A 19,987-nucleotide genomic window follows, 5' to 3' on the forward strand; every position below is an offset into this window, starting at 1 on the left:
TGAGGGAAAAGAGAGAGGAGATCTAGATCCACGTTTCCACCAATCACTTTCTCCTCTAAGTGAGGGGAACCCCTTGGATCTAGATCTTGGAGTTCTTCGTGTTCTTCTTTCGTTCTTCCTCTAATTTTCCTCCCTAGCATTAGTTGCTTTGGTGAGATTTGGGAGAGAAGGACTTGGGCACTCCGTGTGCCCTTGCCATTGCATTTGGTGCATCGGTTTGAGTTCTCCACGGTGATACGTGGAAGTGAAGTTTGAGAAGCTTATTACTCTTGGGTGTTTGGGCACCCTAGAGCTTGTTCCTCTTGGGTGCCTTGGCGCCCTAGACGGTTGGTGGTGTTCAGAGCTCAATCATTGTGGTGTAAAGCTCCGGGCAAGCGTCGGGGTCTCCAACTAGGTTGTGGAGATCGCCCCGAGCAATTTGACGGGTATCGGTGACCGCCCCAAAGGGTTGCCAAAGTGTACGGGTTCGGTGACTGCCCCCAAGGGTTGCCATTTGTACGGGTTCGGTGACCGCCCTCAAGGGTCCCTTAGTGGAATCACGGCATCTTGCATTGTGCGAGGGCGTGAGGAGATTACGGTGGCCCTAGTGGCTTCTTGGGGAGCATTGTGCCTCCACACCGCTCCAAATGGAGATTAGCATCCACAAGGGTGTGAACTTCGGGATACATCATCGTCTCCGCGTGCCTCGGTTATCTCTTACCCGAGCCCTTTACTTATGCACTTTACTTTGTGATAGCCATATTGTTTCTTGTCATATATCTTGCTATCACATAGTTGCTTATCTTGCTTAGCATAAGTTGTTGGTGCACATAGGTGAGCCTAGTTGTTTTAGGTTTTGTGCTTGACAAATTAACCGCTAGGTTTATTCCGCATTTGTTCAAGCCTAAACCGTAATTATTTTAAAACACCTATTCACCCCCCCCCCTCTAGGCGACATCCACGATCTTTCAGGTGCAGCCACTTTTACTTCTATGGGAGGATGATATTTAAACCACTTCTCCCTAGGGAGATAAACATGAGTAGCAAAAGATTCACAAAAAGAAGCTACTATCTTAGAGTCAAGTCCATATTTAGTGCTAAATTTACGGAAAACATCGGTATCCATAAAAGATTTAACACAATCAAACTTAGGTGTCATACCTGACTCCTTACCTTCGTCGTGGTCCCAATCTTCAGAGTTGCGTTTAATTCTTTCCAATAAATCCCATTTGAATTCGATAGTCTTCTTCATAAAAGAGCCAGCACAAGAAGTATCGAGCATGCTGCGATTGTTATCAGAAAGCCGAGCATATAAATTTTGAATAATCATTTCTCTTGAGAGCTCATGATTGGGGCATGAATATAACATTGATTTAAGCCTCCCCCAAGCTTGAGCGATGCTTTCTCCTTCGCGTGGCCAAAAATTATATATATAATTGCGATCACGATGAACAAGATGCATAGGATAAAACTTCTGATGAAATGCCAATTTCAATCGTTTGTAGTTCCATGACCCCGTATCATCACATAGCCTATACCATGTCAATGCATCTTCCTTCAAAGATAAAGGAAAGACCTTCTTCTTAATAACATCTCTGGGTACACCTGCAAGCTTAAATAATCCACAAACTTCATCCACATATATTAGATGCTCATCAGGATGAATTGTTCCGTCTCCTGCAAAAGGATTAGCTAGCAGTTTTTCTATCATACCCGAAGGAATTTCAATGCAGGCATTTTCATTTTCAGTAGGTTCAGTAGGTTGAGGAGTAACTCTTTGCTCTACTGGTCGGAGTGAAGATACCCCAAACAAGCCCCTCAAAGGATTACTTTCCATAGTAACAAGTGGCAGTAAATTTCAGCACACTATATAAATTTTTCCTTACCAAATTCCACCTACCAAAGGCGCTTCACTCCCCGGCAACGGCGCCAGAAAATAGTCTTGATGACCCACTCGTATAGGGGATCTATCGTAGTCCTTTCGATAAGTAAGAGTGTCGAATCCAACGAGGAGCAGAAGGAAATGATAAGCGGTTTTCAGCAAGGTATTCTTTGCAAGCACTGAAATAATAGGTAACAGATAGTTTTGTGATAGGATAATTTGTAACGAGTAATAAGTAACAAAAGTAAATAAAATGGAGCAAGGTGGCCCAATCCTTTTTGTAGCAAAGGACAAGCCTGGACAAACTCTTATATGATGTAAAGCGCTCCCGAGGACACATGGGAATATCATCAAGCTAGTTTTCATCATGTTCATATGATTCGCGTTCCGTACTTTGATAATTTGGTATGTGGGTGGACCGGTGCTTGGGTATTGTCCTTACTTGGACAAGCATCCCACTTATGATTAACCTCTATTGCAAGCATCCACAACTACAACAAAAGTATTAAGGTAAACCTAACCATAGCATGAAACATACGGATCCAAATCAACCCCTTACGAAGCAACGCATAAACTAGGGTTTAAGCTTCTGTCACTCTAGCAACCCATCATCTACTTATTACTTCCCAATGCCTTCCTCTAGGCCCAAATAATGGTGAAGTATCATGTAGTCGACGTTCACATAACACCACTAGAGGAGAGACAACATACATCTCATCAAAATATCGAACGAATACCAAATTCACATGACTACTAATAGCAAGACTTCTCCCATGCCCTCGGGAACAAATGTAACTACTCACAAAGCATATTCATGTTCATAATCAGAGGGGTATTAATATGCATATAGGATCTGAACATATGATCTTCCACCAATTAAATCAACTAGCATCAACTACAAGGAGTAATTAACACTACTAGCAACCCATAGGTACCAATCCCGGGCTTAGAGACAAGAATTGGATACAAGAGATGAACTAGGATTTTGAGAGGAGATGGTGCTGGTGAAGATGTTGATGGATATTGCCCTCTCCCGATGAGAGGAGCATTGGTGATGATGATGGCGATGATTTCCCCCTCCCGGAGGGAAGTTTCTCCGACAGAACAGCTCCGCCAGATCCCTAGATTGGTTCCGCCAAGGTTCCGCCTTGTGGCGGCGGAGTCTCATCCGGAAAGATGGCTTATGATTTTTTTTCTCATCGAAAGACTCCATATAGCAGAATATGGCCATCGGAGGGCCACCAGGGGGGCCACGAGGTAGGGGGCGCGCCCCCCACCCTTGTGGGCAGGGTGTGCCCCCCCTGGTGAACTTCTTGCGCTCAGTATTTTTTATATACTCTGAAAACGTCTTCCGTGAAGTTACAGGACTTTTGGAGCTGTGTAGAATAGGTCTCTAATATTTGCTCCTTTTCCAGCCCAGAATCCCAGCTGCCGGCATTCTCCCTCTTTATGTAAACCTTGTAAAATAAGAGAGAATAGGCATAAGTATTATGACATAGAGCATAATTGGTTTGCTACCAATATTTGGCTTGCCAAATGTTGGCACTACCAACTATTGGCAATACCGAGACTTGCCAACTATTGGCAACTTTATGTGAGAGAGACAAAACAACTCGTAGCCAACCAAGTAGTTCCCAATATTTGGCACAATGCCAAACATTGGCATGCCAATTTTTGGCAGCAAACCAATTATGCTCATAATGTGTAATAACAGCCCACAATGCAATAAATATCGATATAAAAGCATGATGCAAAATGGACGTATCACCTCCCACTTATGATTACCCCCTCTCACAAGCATCTGCAACTACGAAAGAAGAATTAAGATAAATCTAACCATAGCATGAAACATATGGATCCAAATCAGCCCCTTATGGAATAACACATAAACTAGGGTTTAAGCTTCTATCACTCTAGCAACCCATCATCTACTTGTTACTCCATAATGACTTCCCTCAGGCCCAAGTATGGTGAAGTGTCATTTAGTCGATGTTCACATGACACCACTAAAGGAAGCAACAACATACGAATCAGAAAAATAACAAGTGCATATAACTAGCAGATAGGATCAAGAACTCAAATATATTCATGAAAACATAGAGGGTTCAGATCTGAAATCATGGCACTCGAGCCCTAGTGACAATCGTTAAGCATGGCAAAGTCATAGCAAAATCAATCTCAGAACATAGTGGATACTAGTCATCAAGCCCTAACAAATCGACTCGATTACATGACAAATCTCATCCAACTCCATCACCGTCCAACAAGCCTACGAAGAAATTACTCACTCCCGGTGGTGAGCATCATGGAATTGTTTTTGGAGAAGGGTTGATGATGACCACGACGATGAATCCCCCTCTACGGAGCCCCTAAAGGACTTCAGCCTAGCCCTCCCGGTGAAGAACATGGGGTACCGACGGCTCCTTCTCGTAAAATGCGACAATTCTTTCTTGCTGATTTTTTTCTTCGCAAGACTGTACTTATGGAGTTGGAATTAGGGCAAACAGAGGCCTATGGGACCCACAAGCTCACAGGGCATGCCCTGAGTCGTGTCTCCTAGGTGGCCCCCTCCAGTAGTTCCCTTCACCAATATTTTATATATATTCTAGAAATAATCTCCGTAAATTTTCAGTCCAATCCGAGAAATTTTATTTCTGGACAAAAGTAACACCATGGCAGTTCTGCTAAAAACAACATCAGTCCGGGTTAGTTTCATTCAAATCATGCAAATTAGAGTCCAAAACAAGAGCAAAAAGGTGTTTGGTAAATGACGGTGTCCTGGACTAGGGGGTATTCACCACGTCGTCTCTCGACCAGGTGGGTCTAGCCGAGGACCCCATGGCGGTTCACTAATGGGCCACTTTTGGCAGCCCATGACATACGAGGAAGATTTCACAAGACTTGTTGATCAAGACAAGGATTCCACTCCACCTGCGTATTCGACTAGGACTCTTGTTATCCTTGGCCGCTGGTACATTATATAAGCCGGGGCCAGGCTAGTCGATAGATCATGTTCTAGATCATTAGATCTCAACACAATTACATTCGCCTAGCCCTATAGATAGGCCTCTCCTTACGATCTCGAGGTAGATCAAGCTTGTACTCGATACATCATCATCAATATGAACAAGAGTAGGATGTAGGGTTTTGCCTCCATAGAGAGGGCCCGAACCTGGGTAAACATCGTCTCCTTCATTCCTTCTACCATCGATCCGAGATCCACAACTCAGGACCCCTACCCAGATGTCTACTGGTTTTACCACCAACATTGGTGCTTTCATTGAGAGTTCCGCTGTGAGATCAATGAAAAGATCGATGGCTCGCCTGTAGATTGACAATAGTTTTTTTCTGGACAACGGATTTGTGTTCGCCGTTCCTGCCTCCCCGAGCGTCACTTTGATGATTGCTTCAATGGAATTGTGCGGAATTGGGTCTAAAACAACCCTGTAAAATTTCACCATGTTTCGATGGAGGAATCTCTGGCGATCTCCGATATACCGGATCCGTGTCGAATCTAGATGGGAATCTGGACGAGTTTGGAGCGGGGAGTTCAACGTCCAGCTCGAACGTCCTTGGGAAGATCCAACCATTGATCACCTGCGGGATTCCTATATCGACCACCCCTCAAAATTTTAGCTCGACCCAACCATTCAAACTCCAGGAATCGTCCAACGAGTGCATCAATTTTCGAATCTGTTTTCCACGCGAAAACAAATCCGACCCGAGTTCATCTTTTTCATGAATGGGTTATCGGACATCCTTTTTCAAGGAAACTTTTTCTAGAGTATTGTGTTTTGTTCCTAAAACATGTGCCCACAAATTTTGATATTTTTCCGAGGCGATCTTCACGGTCGCGTTGGTGTCAAACCAGCCCGACAATGTTGCACCACGGTTGCCGAGTTCAACCTCATTGGATCAGCACTTTGTTGAGTCGAGTTCAACCTCATCGGATCATCACTTTGGCGAGCCAACCAAGAGTTCGGCATCGCGTGGGCCAAATAATCTCAAGAGAACATCGTCACCCCATGGATTACATGGGGCAGGCACACTATCATCGCTGCACGGTTACTTCATCAAGCTGGCATCGACCGCGTCATAATTTTTAACCTATGTCGGCATCATCATGCCACCTCTTCTTCAAGCCAACATCCAACACGTCGACCTGCTTCGACTCGTCGACTGACATGGGCTTTGCCATCTCTTAATAAACCTACTCCGGGGACTTCGGCATCACATGCCGACCAACTTCGTCATCATTAGCTGGACCGGGGGCTTCGCCTTGCCGCATCGACTGTGCTGCGTCACCACTTCATCAAGCCAAGCTCCTCATTTGGTCACCTCGGGCTTAATTCATCCTGCTCATTTCTATTGATAGTTAGGGCGTGTTCGGTAGCCCTCCGTGGCCGATAAATCCTCAACTCCAACTGTAGGAATCCAGCTCCAGTTTCTCATGATCGATCCCGGAGATACTGATCTGTTAGATGTCACCGCTTATCACTCGCACAAGGGAGCGAACCTAAAGCTCATAAAATCGCCCCTTTGTGGCCCATCAGGAGCAGGCTGGCAGTCCAAAAGGTGTGGAAAAGATGGGCTGGGCCATAAACTTGGTCGGGGACAGGAGGGGGACTCGCGACGGGAGAGATGATTCGCGACAATAGAGATGACTGGGAGCGAACCGGTACGCCAAGAATTCACTTGACGGTGGTAGGGGCCGGTAATTATCTATCAACTCTCGATTCCAGTTTTGGAGGAGATGTGATTTCCTAACTAGACAACTCCACAGATTTTGCACTATGTTTTTAGCCAGCTTCTCTCACGTAAATCCTGGAGTGGAGCCGTTCGGCTGGACTCCTGGCCAGGAGTTAGAGGAGTTAGGAGTTGGAGGAGTACCGAACACACCCTTATTGTTGCTCCTTTAGGATGTTTAGTAACTTTGTTCTAGCCTTCGAGGTCCGTGGTATATCATTCTTCCAATAACATGAACCATCCTTGGCGGAAGTTCTCATTGAACCAAAAGATCACAACAAGAGTGCTCTTGATGAGTTCTCCATTCTATATTTGTGACTGCCAATCCGACCTTTCTGCATGGATTATTCGGAAGAAATGTGTTGAACTTTGTTTGACATGTTAATCTATGCATCCACAACTCAAAAAAGCATGTGTTCCTTTGATGTCCCTCTTCAGTTGTATTCCGACCATCGTCTATCAATTGATAGTCATGAGTAGTTGTGCATTTGTGTTCATCGGTGCCTATTATTCCCGTGACCCGTCAAACAGTTTTATTTCAGAATGACTAGGAGAAACAAACTCCAGTACATCCATATCTAGGATTAGGTTAAAGTAGTTGTATTCCGTAGATCAAAATATCAATCTAGCTTTTGTAATGTTCTACCTTGGAGTATTACCTTCTTTATGTCAAGAATATAATGGGAATTGCACACTATCTTATGAATTCTTGATACAGTGATACGTCTCGCCATCATCATTCATTCCTCGGTCTCCGTGTTGGTTGTAACCGGAATGCCAACAAATGAACTGTGATGTGTGAAATCAATACTCTTAGCAACCCCATTGCTTGGTGGTTAATGGACAATAATTTCATTTTTAGCATGTCGATTATTGAATTACCACACAAAAATTGATTGTGCTACCTAGTTCATGTTTATGGTGCACTCTTTTATCAGTGAGTTAGGATTGTGTCAATCCCTTACTCCTTTGATCATATCATCTTGGTCCTAAAAAGAAAGATTGTTCTCGAGCTTAGTAACATATCGATGGTTTGTGATTTTCCGAATATCTTCTCGAAAGTATTACTAGGTTGTCCCCAGACCGTTATCTTGAGTTCGTGATCAAGTTGAGTTTCCTCTAAACCACGCCTTCTCCGAGAATTTGTGTTGGATACCCTTGAGCTAGTTGGTTATGCTTAAATAACAACTTGGAGAGCTGGAAGATAAAAGCTTTGCCTAATGTAGTTCATTCAAAGGAATATCGTATGTGTGTGTGTGTGTGTGTGTGTGTGTGTGTGTGTGTTGTGAAGGAAGATGGTATCTTCATCAATTGACCTTCGTGATCAATTGTTGGATCTATTGTCCGGCGGGGCAAAGATCATGCACGCATCTGTTGCATGGCTGGATGGTGGTGGCTCTAGATGAGGGTCGGGAGGGAGAAAATGAAGATTGGCTGCTGTTGAGAAACACATGATTGACTGCTGAGAGAGAAGAGCGATGAGATAGATTTTATAGAGACAAACACCTAAGGAGATAAGATTCAACAACGATGTATGAATCACGGGGACACGCGTCGAGCAGCCGAGGCGGTCGACTCACTGACTGTAATTAGCCGATTGACAGGAAAGCTTTTCCTTATCATAGGAGGATGATTGGACGAATGGATGATGGGAACAAAAATGAAACATGAAACTGTGGTAGAGATAGGGATTTTCTACGGACAGTGTTTTTATACTTCATTAAAAGCAGATCTCGCATGTGAGAAAATGGAGTGACCAAACGTTGTTGTTGCAAAATAATGCCGGCTCGATCAATTCCCGCGCTTGCTCTCCTCCTTCCGGTTTGAGACGAATGCGGCCTCCGCTTCCCCTCCTCCCGCCGCACCTCCTCCGCCGCCTCGACGGCCGCACCCTCTCCACGCCGCTGCTCGACCCCCTCATCCGCACCACCTCTTCCTCGCCCTCCACCCCGCACCACTCCTTCTCCCTCTACCTCCTCCTCCTCCGCTCCGCGCTGCGGCCCTCCCACCTCACCTTCCCCTTCCTTGGCCGCGCCGCCGCTCGCCTCGCCTCCCCGCGCCTCGCCCTCTCGCTCCACGCGCACCCGCTCCGGCTCGGGCTCCTCCCCTGGGACATCTATGTCGCGAATTCACTCGTCCACATGTACGCGGCCTGCGCGCTCCCCGACCTCGCCCGCCGCCTATTCGACGAAATACCGCGGCCGAACCTTGTTTCCTGGAATGCCCTTCTCGATGGCTACGCCAAGTGCCACGACCTCCTCTCCGCCCGCTGCGTGTTCGACCGGATGCCCCAGCGGGACGTGGTCTCCTGGAGCGCCATGATCGACGGGTGCGTCAAGTGCGGGGAGCATCGTGAGGCGCTGGCGTTGTTTGAGATGATGGAGACCACGGGGGCTGGCAATGGTGTTAGAGCGAATGATGTCACAATGGTCAGTGTGATAGGCGCGTGTGCTCATCTGGGGGACCTTGGGCGGGGAAGGCAGATGCATCGGTACCTTCAGGAGCGTGGCTTCCTGCTGAACCTCAGGCTCGCCACCTCTCTTGTGGACATGTATGCCAAGTGCGGGGCAATCAGCGAGGCGCTTGAGGTGTTTCGGGTCGTGCCAGTGACCAGCACCGATGTTCTGATATGGAACGCTGTGATTGGTGGACTTGCAGTGCATGGGTTGAGCATGGAGTCGGTGGAGATTTTCCAGGAGATGCAACATTCTGGTGTTGTCCCAGATGAGATCACATACCTTGGTTTGTTAAGTGCTTGCGTACATGGTGGTCTAGTGGGTGAGGCCTGGAGGTTATTTCACTCACTTGAAGCTCAAGGGCTCAGACCACATGTTGAGCACTATGCTTGTCTTGTAGATGTGCTTGGTCGAGCGGGCCGCTTGGAGGAAGCATACGGTGTTGTTAAGAGTATGCCAATGGAACCCAATGTGTCTGTACTTGGTGCTCTCTTGAATGCATGCCATCTGCATGGATGGGTAGAGTTGGGGGAGGTAGTCGGCAGGCAGCTTGTTCAATTGCAGCCAGATCATGATGGCAGGTACATTGGGTTGTCCAATATCTATGCTATTGCTAGGCGGTGGCAAGAGGCAAAGAAAGCAAGAAAGGTGATGGAGGAGAGAGGAGTGAAAAAGATCCCTGGGTTTAGCGAGATTGATGTCGGTGGAAGGCTCCACAGGTTTATTGCCCATGACAAGGCTCATTCTGGCTCAAGAGAGATATATGCGTTGCTTAATCTTATAACGGTGGAGATGAAAATGAAGGATGATGTTGCCATTCCAGAGTACTTCTTACATACAGATAGGACAATGGGTGCCTAATGGATCTCTCAAAAGTAAGTTCTGCAGCATTCTGATCATGCATTCTGCCTGAATCAGGGGAAATTCATTGTAGCTCTTGGTTCTGGTTACTTATGCAGACTTGGTTTGTGTTGAAAATTTGACTGCCAAACATAACCTAGTTGTGTGGAGATCCATCAAGAGCCAGATATTTGAAGAGGAGATGAAATACATTTGTGCGCTGCTACAGGAAGCAGAGCTATAGAAGAAGTATGACGTGTGCATATAGTCTTGAGATTCTTTGAGCTGCCAGCGGAAAAGTGCATTCTGTTGCTGGACAGCAATCAGAGAGTACCAAACATCTTCAGTAACTGTTTCACCTATGGCTTCTGCTTGTATGGATTATTGATCATCAGATAGATAGATAAGGGCAAGAACATTCCAAAGACCACTGACTATTTATGCCAGATGGTGCTGAACCATGTCGTAGAGATTTCATCAATATACATTACAAGTATGCTTCACAAATTGATACGCTGGCCATAGTTTTTCTCAAGAATCTGCAGTTGTAGAAATGTACCAATTGCTAGGATCATGTGCCAGAACTGTGTATGTAGCCTGTGCTGAGCTTTGCCCGTTAACGAGATCTCTGGTTGTGTATAGCGCTCAAAGGTGAAACCACACTGCACTTATTCCTATTTTATTTTTTTAATCTTGGTTCCCAAAATTCGTGTTGCTTAGTTATATATTTCTATCAGGCCAAACATCCGGAGCATGCTATATTTCATATGCGATTTGTGCTATGAATAGTGAAATTATTTTCCTGAAAGTCATATGGTACTTTACTAAAGAAACAATGTTTTGTTTAATACAGAGTACACAAAGAGCAGTTAGCAAAATAACATGACCTGTGAATCCACCTTTTTCCCCACATTTTCTCCTTTTTTTCTTGTTTTATAATAACCTCTCTTCACATTATCAATTTAATTTTGTAAAAGTTAGAACACATTAATTCTATTTTTTATGGATATACACAGGCAAATTCTACCTCCCAATTGATCTAGTACTGAAAAGGGAACTTTACATATCAGCTGTGTCAGTGCAGAAAAATAATTAAGTTCATCAGAGAGATGCATACAGGGTGCAAATCTTGCAAACACAGGAACCAATAAGCTACATGCACCTCCTTAAAATTCTTATTTGGCACTAGAAACAATTCAAAATTCAGTCAGCAAAAATGCGAATTCCATGTTAAACTGTACACCAATATTTCTACTTCAAAAAGGACTTCTTCAGTTTTGATTTTCCAGCTCTTGTGAAAACATGTAATGCCGAACTATGTGGCAAGTGGACACTGCCTGTGCGTGACCTCACAAACCCAGGCATAGCCATTATTTAGTGATGATAGCATTAGGCTTGCCGCTTGCCAAATCTCCTGTTTTTAGTTATCATGTTCTCTGAATTGTATGGTAAACAGCAACTCAAGTGGCATTTCAGCCGTTGCTGTTTTTGCTAATATCTCTGGATGTCAAAGTCATAAAGAGGAACATCTCATCCATATTTTGAGTCATTGTGTTCTCACAAGCTTGGGTGTCCACTTGTGCCATGTAAGCCATCTACCATCTCCAGCTTTAATACCAGCGATCCTCCTCTTCAGATCAAGGCCTTTCCTTTTTTTCTCATCACTAGCCAATTCTTTTGAATGGCTTATCAGGGGATGCTCTGGTGTTCCAAGGTCACTGCTATCGACAATCTTCTGCACCATCTCCAGCACCTCGCTCATCTTAGGTCTATACCTTGCATGGCGCACCAGGCACTTGTTTGCCAGCGAGGCAATCCTGACTGCCGATTTCATGCTGTAGTTCCCTTCGAGCCTTGGATCCATTATGGTTTCAAACTTCTTGGTGTCGGAGGAGTAGGGCTTCACCCATTCCACAAGGTTCTGTTCACCCCTCGGTCTGTTCCGGTCCAGAGGCCTCCGGCCTGTGAGGAGCTCGTAGAGAACCACTCCATAGCTCCATATGTCATTCTTACTGCTGAGGCGTCCTGTATGGATATACTCAGGAGCTGCATACCCTATAGTACCCACCACCTGTTTGGTATGTCAAATGAAAAGAGAAATTTAACTTTTTATAGGTAACAAATGTCAGGTATCAGAGTTAAGCTGCAAACAGAGGCTACTTTTACTTGCAAATTTGTCATCACATGTGATAAAATGCTACAATTGGAAATCAGCCAGAAAAGTTAGTTGATTTTAACCAACCAGCAGGGTTAGCTGACTTTCCTAACCGGTCTTCCTACACTAGCATGTTAACTAACCCGGAAGTGCCTAACTGCCTACCTTTGTTCTGCTTGTGTATCTAGGATGATGGTATTGTCCATTTCTTATTTCACAGGCCAATAATCTTTTGGAAGTACTTGCTGACTGCTAAGCATCCATTCACGTGGAGGAGTTTTCTTTTAACCACTCCTGGTTTTGGGTTTGTCTGACAAGTACGGAAGGCCACAATATGAACTATTCTTGCTACTGACTACCAAGTACCTACTGAACCGATCATACTTGGGTGAACTTGCAAAGCTACCTCTGAAAGTCACAGTATGCTATTCAATATGTCAGCATTGCGCCATGGAATTGAGAATAGTGCCATCACCCATCAGGTGCTGGACAATGAAGATGGGCTCGTTACATACCGCTGTTGAAACATGGCTTCCCTCTTGCGGCCCCAGTCTAGCCAAGCCGAAGTCCGACAGTTTTGCGTTCCAGTTCTCGTCGAGCAGGATGTTTGAAGGCTTCAGATCACGGAATATTATCTGGAAGAACATATTCATATATGGCAGATGATATCAGGACTGGGTAAAAGGCAAGAGACTCCAAAATAGGTCATGCTTCTATGATCTTATCTTTCACCAATCAATCATAGCATTTGAATGAGTTGCCGCATGCCTATGACGATGCTTACCTTGAATTCAGAATCTTCGTGCAGGTACTTGAGACCACGAGCAGTGTCGAGTGCTACTCTCAGCCTCATTGCCCATGAAGCGGGCTTTGGTGATCTTGTTGACAGGTGATCAGCTAGGCTTCCGTGAGGCATGAATTCGTAGACGAGCAGCAACTGAATCCCCCTCTCGTCGTCCTCTGCGCAGTAGCCGATGAGCTTCACCAGGTTGGGATGACCCACCACCCCAAGAAAGTTCACCTCGGTCACCCATTCCTTATGTCCCTGGATGACGAATCAAAACATTGGTGTTATCATCTGCATCAAGCCATCCAGATTATGGATGGTTTTTCGGGTGGATGATCGGATCACCGCCATGGATGAGCTCTGACACCATGTTTATGCTAAGTTGGGTGGAGCTGGAAGCAATGCATGCGGAAAAGAAGAGAATGTCACCTGGAGGCCTTTGCGTCCGAGCTGCTTGATGGCGACATCGAGGCTTCGGCGCGGCTCGAGGGTGCTCCGGATGGTGCCGCGGTAGACGCAGCCAAAACCGCCCTCGCCGATCATGAGTGCACGGCTGAAGCTCCGGGTGGCGCTCTTGAGCTCCTGGAAGGTGAAGATGCGGAGGTCATTGTTGGGCCGCTGCGGCAGCGACAGCTGCCGGTACCGGCCAAAGGACTCGACGCTGATCTCGGACGAGACGGTGAGCGAGCAGCACTCTGAGCCCGACCGCCGTGCGTCATGGTCCGTGGAGATGCTGCTGTTGGAACGCGCCGACTGAGACCGTGCAGGCACCTGCAGCTCCTCCTTGTCCCGCTCCTTGTCCCAGCTCGCGAACCGGAAGCACTGCATCGCGCTTCTTCTGCTTTGACCCCCTCCTGCTCTGCAATAACATGACAGCATCAAAGGTGCAGCCTTCAGCTACTATAGTAATCAGTTTCAGACGGCGGTAAAGGCAAGCTCTCGGATCTTGGAAGCACGGATTGTGAAGAAGACCAGGTGCAGAAAGCAGCGCCATTATTCTAGTACAACCAGAAGGAGGGAGGGAGAGAAACCTTGAAGGCGTCAAAAGAAGAAAACTAACGGGGTTTCAGAAGAGGCAAAAGAGATTGGCACTTTTCAAATAAAGATGAGATCCTACTGGATCAATCAATTACTAATGCAAAAGACGCACCAATCTAAACAAGGACGGTCGACGAAAGGAAGCCACCAGGACCAGAACACACACCCATGGAGACGATCAGCCAGACAGAAATCGCAAGATCTTTCAAGCCAACAACCGACCAACCAACTGCTCAACCTTCTTCTCCAAAACCAACCCAAGAGAAGTTGAAATGAAAGACACGAAGCTCTCTTCACGGGACGGGTCGTTTCCTGCTCACCTGGGCAAAAGCCACCTAGCTGAGCCTCCCCCACATGGGGTTGGGAGGAAGAAGACGCGGCTGCTTCTGGTTCAGGGTACGGGATTTGGATATTGGATTGCGTAGTTAGTAGGTCAATGGATGGCCGGCCCCTGCTTCGGGCTGTCTCTTTCTGTTTGGTTGGTCGCTCGCTGCTCGCTTGCTTGCTTTGGGAGCTGGGACGAGGGGAGGGGACGCGAGAGAAACGTGAGGGTTTGGATCGTGATGGGTGCAGGTGTTGAAATAAGCACGGCGAGGAGAGGGAAATGGCAACTGACAATCGCAGGAACAAGAACTCTCATCAGGGTTGTGGGGTAGTAAAACTAAAAGAGTAATCAAAGTTCAAAAGAAGAAAAGACTACCAAAATAGTAATCACCAGTGGAGCGTATGGTTCCGTACATGATGTACTTGCTGTTCGGATCTCTCAGAAAGCAACATTTGTATATGTTTTCCCAAGTAACATTGTGATTTTCTCCATTTAGTCGTTTTCATCTTGATGGACGGTAGTCTGAAGGAACACATGGCTAGAAGTCTTGCTCAACTTGTCAAAGTACTCTTGAGAAAAAAAAATACAAACATTATGATCGAACGTTTTGAAAAGAAAAACTAGAAATACACACACTTATTGGTGGCAAACACGAAAACTTTGAAAAGACCCGCACAATGGTCTGGTCTGACTTGGCTAACTACTGGAGGTTGCAACACGAGTCAGGACAACGATTATCACTGCTGGGAGGTGGCAACCAAGTCAAATATAACTCGCTTTCACATCTGGTTTCAGCGACTTTTGCACATGTGTTTTCACTCTTCTTCGTTGACTTGCGGATTTCATTTTAGTAAAGTATATTTTTCATCTCTCAACTTTGGGTGAACTCTATATTTAGTCCTTTAACTTTAAAACCAGACAACTTATACCCCTAACTTTTGAAACTGGAGGACACCGAGCCATCATATATCCCACGCTTTGCAACTATTAAGAGCAACTCCAATTGCACTTGCGGCGGCGGGGGAACCCTAGATCGAGCGCCGCCACCCCCTTCCCGTCTTGCTCCCCACCTCGCCGCCACCGGAGGAGCGGCCGGCGAAGCCCGCGCCGGCTCCCAGGAGGGTGGCGGCGGGGCGATTCGGCTGGATCCAGCCCCCCACCTCCCCCCCCCCCCCGCATGATGTGGTGTCGGCTCCTCGACGGCGGCTCCCCAGCCGCGGCGCCGCTCCTCACCCGTGGTGGTGTTGCCCCGGCTGGGTCCCCTGGAGCCTCGCCCTACCACCACCACCTCGCGCTGGAGCCCCCCTTCCTCCCATGGCCCCAGATCGGATGTGGCGTCCCATGGGCTCTCCCCCCCCCCCCCCCCCCCCGTCCAGCTGCTGCGGCCCTCTCCTGCCGCTCCGGCGCGGCGGCGCGACCTTGCCCGTGGTGACCTTCCCCGTCTGCTTCCTGTCTCCCGTGGGCGCAGATCTTACTACTGCTGTTTGGGGTGGGTGAGGCCTTTGGGTGAGGTGGCCGGGCAGGCCGGGGCTCGGCCTTGCCTCGTTGCAAGCCACCCTCCGTCCCTGACGGCGCCTTCTCCGAGCTACGACAACAACTTGTGTATGTGTGGTCATCGCGTCCTTTGGCAGGCGGCTGAAGTTTCACGGTGGTTCTTGGACGGCACTGCTCCAGTCCCAGCGTCCACGGACCTGCGTTCTCCAGTGTCCTTGGTCTGCCAGTGTCTCCACTGGTGTGATCTCGGCCCCGGCCAACAAGTTGCTGCATCCCTTCCAGCATCTTCGGTTCGCCGGTCCTGGTGGCTACGCCTCCAGCAACACGGAGCTGCGCACCCTTCCGGCTCCGGTTTGCCGGCGGCGCCGGCCGCCACCCTACCACCGTGTCGGCTCTGTGCCCCGCTGCCTCTCCAACCCCATCCACCATGCCATATGTTGCAAAGCTCGTGTTTTTGTCAGCGGCAGGTGCAGCCCCACCCTCCTACTGAGGTAGCAGTCGACAGGCATGTTGACTCCGGCATCTTCGGATCCTGATCTGGTAGACATGGGATTGCTCGGACTCAGGCCAGGCGAAAGCCATGCTCGGCTTGCCGATGCTGGCAGCGGCGACACCCGCGGATGTCGTTTCCCTTCCTGGAGGCGCTGCCATGTCCTTTTTTCGAGCCCCTCTTCGAGCATCGGGGGAAACCCTAGGTCCGGCTTGTCGGATCGGATGGCGACGGCGTCGCGACGTCGTTCCCCTTCTTGAAGGCGCTATCTTGCTCGCTCGCGGAGTCTCCGGTGTTGGAATTGGAGATGTTTGACATCGTGCTCATCTAGTCTGCTTCTCTAGTCTTAGGTTTGGTGGTTTTAGCTGTGTGTTTCTTCCTGTTTGGGCTGAGCACCCCTCCTCTATGCTCCGGGCACCATGTGCATGCCTCCTCGTGTATGTCATGTGTTGTATCTTCGGTTGTACTCATTCTCCTTCTATCTATCAATGAAAAGATACACAATCTTTGCGTATTCGCGAAAAAAAACTTTCGAAACTGGACAAGTTTAGTCCCTTGTCTCGGTTGACCCGGTATCGCTGCTGACTCAGCGTGGTTTTGACCGGTCTTCGTCCACGTGGCGGTATTTCTCTCTCCTACCTTTCTCCTCACGTTGGATTACCGAGACATTTCATCAAACACCTAGCATGCGCTGCATGTGCAGTCCATGACCGGACCGTGGTGGCTGCTCCCGCCGGTGCTCCCGTGGCTTGTGCGCGTGCACTACGCCGTGGACGGCTGCTGGCTGATGCCCTGTGCACCGGCGTGCTGCTTCGTTCAGGACAAAAGGAAGCCGCAACTCGGGACGGTGCAAGTCAGCGTGAGCATCTCCGTCGCGCTCTCCCCCATGTGGCTCGCAGATCGCTGTGCAGCTCGGCGTCATCTCAGCTGCCGCGGTCCTCGCCGACGGAGCGCTGGCCGCAGCAGCCGAGCGACATGGCATTCACACGCACACCGGCACGCCAGCATGTCCGCCACCAGCCTCACCACGTCCATCACCATCACCTTCGAGAGGCTGTACAAGAGCGCCGCCACCCCGCCTAGCAATGCCCGTGCTGCTGCCTCGTCCCGTTAGTTTTACCCCTGGTGTTTAGGACGCTGTACGAGAGCGTACATGGTGTACATGGGCGACGATGTCTCGTCCTTTTTTTGTGTGTGGGGTATCTCGTCCCTTTTTTTGGCTGTGTACATGGGCGACGCTGCCCCGCCCAGCATGGTCGTCGTGCTGAGCACCAGATGGAGATGCCCGACGCGCTCCTGAGCTTCTCCTTGTGGGCTTGCCTTCATTCTCCGTGGCCACCATGGTGACGCCGCCTGCTCGCATTCATCCTCGTCATGAAGCGGGAGTGGCCGTGGGCCGTGGTGTCCCGCGAGGTAGAGCGGAGCTGTGATGTCTGACAAGGTGCAACAAGCTCGCGGTGGCCAGCGAGGTAGAGCAGAGGCATCGTGACTGGACAGCACATGCAATGCATGCAAGGTGTTCGATGAAATGCCTCAATAAGCCAGAGTGAGAAGGAAGAAGGTAGGAGAGAGAAATACTGCCCGTGTGGATGAAGACCGATCAAAACCATACTGAGTCAGCAGCGATACCGAGTCAACCGAGACAGGGGACTAAGTTTGTCCGGTTTCAAAAGATAAGGGTGCAAGTTATCCGGTTTTAAAGTTAAGGGACTAAATCTAGACTTCACCCAGAGTTGAGGGACGAAAAGTATACTTTTCTCAAAAAAAAATCTAAAAGGGAGGCACTAGCTTTGCCTCGTCTTATGAAATAAGAAGAATGATGCTTAGTTAATTAGCGGAAAACTGGATAAAATCGACACAAATGCCCATAGCAACCATCATGGAACATGACAGAGGATCAGGTCGTTTTGATCTTTCTCTCCTAACATTAGTCTGCGAAGGGGGCAGTAACTGCTGATGCAGCATATCAACAACAGAGAGACGCAATGATGGCGACGACCTCTCGCGCCTCAATCCCCGTCGATCCCCGACGAATTGGCGGGCGTTTCTGGGCGCTAGCGGACGAAGATGACGGAGAAGACGATGAGGACGGGGTATGCCCAGGCGGTTCGCCAGCGGCGTACTAGCCAACCCCATCTGACCTGATCTGCGAGGCCTTCGCTCCCGGGTACGAGGAGGAAGTAGCGGAGATCGTCGATGTGGTGGTCCCTCCTGATGATCCGGCGAGGATGGGTTTGCGCTCCGACGAGAAGACGGAGGTGGTACGACGAGTCGTTCATCACGGCGGCGACGGCAATCCGGCCTTGGAAAGGCCCCATCCCCAAGGTATGTTTGCCAAAACTAACTCTGTTAGACATGGCTCATCCTGAATCATGGACCTTGGTCGTCGGGAAGAAGAAAGGGTGCCGGGGGCCTGCCGGCCGGAAGCTGACACCGCCGGTGGCGTCCTCATAGGAAAATGCGGCGATCGGGATCTGATCTGCCAGGGTGGCTCGTTTGAATTTCCTGTTGGGCGCGAATGGGCCTACTTTGGCGAGTGGTCCGGTGTTGGATGGGTGTATGGCCCAGTGCGACAGACCGAGCGATGGGCTGGGTTCGACAGACGGGTATACGGCCCGGACTAACGCAGTCGATGTGATCGGGTCTTGCAGTTTGGTTTCCTCGAGCGACAACGCTGACGATCGACATCTTCCTTCTGTCGAGGGCGAGGTTAGGGTTCGGCGGTGGCCATCGCCGGGTTTCCCTCCTCTGTCGGGCAGAGCTCGACGCATCCCGCTAGTGGCCATGACTGGTCAGGGAGATGCCCCCCAGCCGCCACCCCGGGCTTCTTCGCAACGGCCACCGCAGCAGCGGGCTGCACCGTCGGGCGGTAATGGGGCGGAGTGCGGGGGCGTTGAGGCCGGGCAGGCCCATGCGACGCCTCATGCGGGACACATTGCTGGCCACTGGGTGCAAGGCAACACAGGTCGCGGCGACTTCGGGTCTGGTTCCGGAGGCAGCGGCCGCGACGACTTTGGTCACGGACGTGGTGGTTTCAACACTGGTCGAGGCGGCTTTGCTAATGGACGTGGCTATGATGGTGGCTATCAAGGCTATCGTAATGGATGGAATCAATGCCATGACGGGGGTGGAAGAGGTTTTGGCAACAATCAGTGGCAGCATACTTTCAATCCTCCTGCCAGCGACTTTGTTGAGGGTACTTCAGGACCTCAATATCATCAACGGGGTGGCCGGGGAAGGGGAGGCCAAAACCCTCCTCCGCGTCGCCCGTATACCCCCAAGGTCTACCCTAAGCAACCGATCATCAAACCGGCAAAGTCTGACGGTGGGGCGGCGAAGACAGCCGCGCTCACTGCCTCTACTTCCACAACAACTTTGCCCGATGCTGCGATGGCAGCAGTCTTGGCGTTGGCAGCGGTGACTATTCCGGCCGCGACGTCTCCCGACGCCAAAGACGGGATGAGCGACAAAGGCAGTGACAAAACAGATATTACGAGGGCTAATAAGGCGGCTCGCAAGAAAGAGAAGATGATGTGCTATCGTTGTGGGGTGCCAGGTCACTTTGTGGTTGACTTCAAGGCGGTGTTATGCGATATATGTCGGAAGCCTAGACGCTTATCTGATGACTGTCCACTGCTTTTGATACCCACGCCTGTGGTGACTATTTATGGTGTTTGCAACAACAAGCTCGTGTTCTTTGAGACTCCTCGTACGATCTCGGTGACCAATACGTCGGAGAGCTCGAAATTCAGTTTGGTAAAGGTAACTCAGGGGACATTAACTGACGAACAGGTG

General features: G+C 49.0%; 2 protein-coding genes across 2 annotated transcripts; one reads left to right on the forward strand and one right to left on the reverse strand.

Annotated features, from left to right (window-relative positions):
* Nucleotides 1–8,371: 8,371 nt before the first annotated feature.
* Nucleotides 8,372–14,667, forward strand: LOC123044258 (pentatricopeptide repeat-containing protein At5g08305). Its single transcript, XM_044466954.1, has 3 exons — nucleotides 8,372–10,554; nucleotides 12,279–12,762; nucleotides 12,867–14,667. Exon 1 carries the CDS (start codon nucleotides 8,440–8,442, stop codon nucleotides 9,922–9,924), a length of 1,485 nt encoding a protein of 494 aa, XP_044322889.1. The 5' UTR covers nucleotides 8,372–8,439; the 3' UTR covers nucleotides 9,925–10,554; nucleotides 12,279–12,762; nucleotides 12,867–14,667.
* Nucleotides 10,925–13,724, reverse strand: LOC123044265 (serine/threonine-protein kinase PCRK1). The gene is made up of 4 exons (XM_044466964.1): nucleotides 13,275–13,724; nucleotides 12,843–13,103; nucleotides 12,574–12,693; nucleotides 10,925–11,974 (listed from the first exon to the last, which is right to left on the reverse strand). The coding sequence occupies exons 1-4, from the start codon at nucleotides 13,722–13,724 to the stop codon at nucleotides 11,450–11,452; spliced, it is 1,356 nt and encodes a 451-aa protein (XP_044322899.1). The 3' UTR covers nucleotides 10,925–11,449.
* Nucleotides 14,668–19,987: the final 5,320 nt, after the last annotated feature.

The sequence above is a fragment of the Triticum aestivum genome, chromosome 1A, assembly GCF_018294505.1.
Source record: "Triticum aestivum cultivar Chinese Spring chromosome 1A, IWGSC CS RefSeq v2.1, whole genome shotgun sequence".
In the NCBI taxonomy this organism is placed as follows: domain Eukaryota; kingdom Viridiplantae; phylum Streptophyta; class Magnoliopsida; order Poales; family Poaceae; genus Triticum; species Triticum aestivum.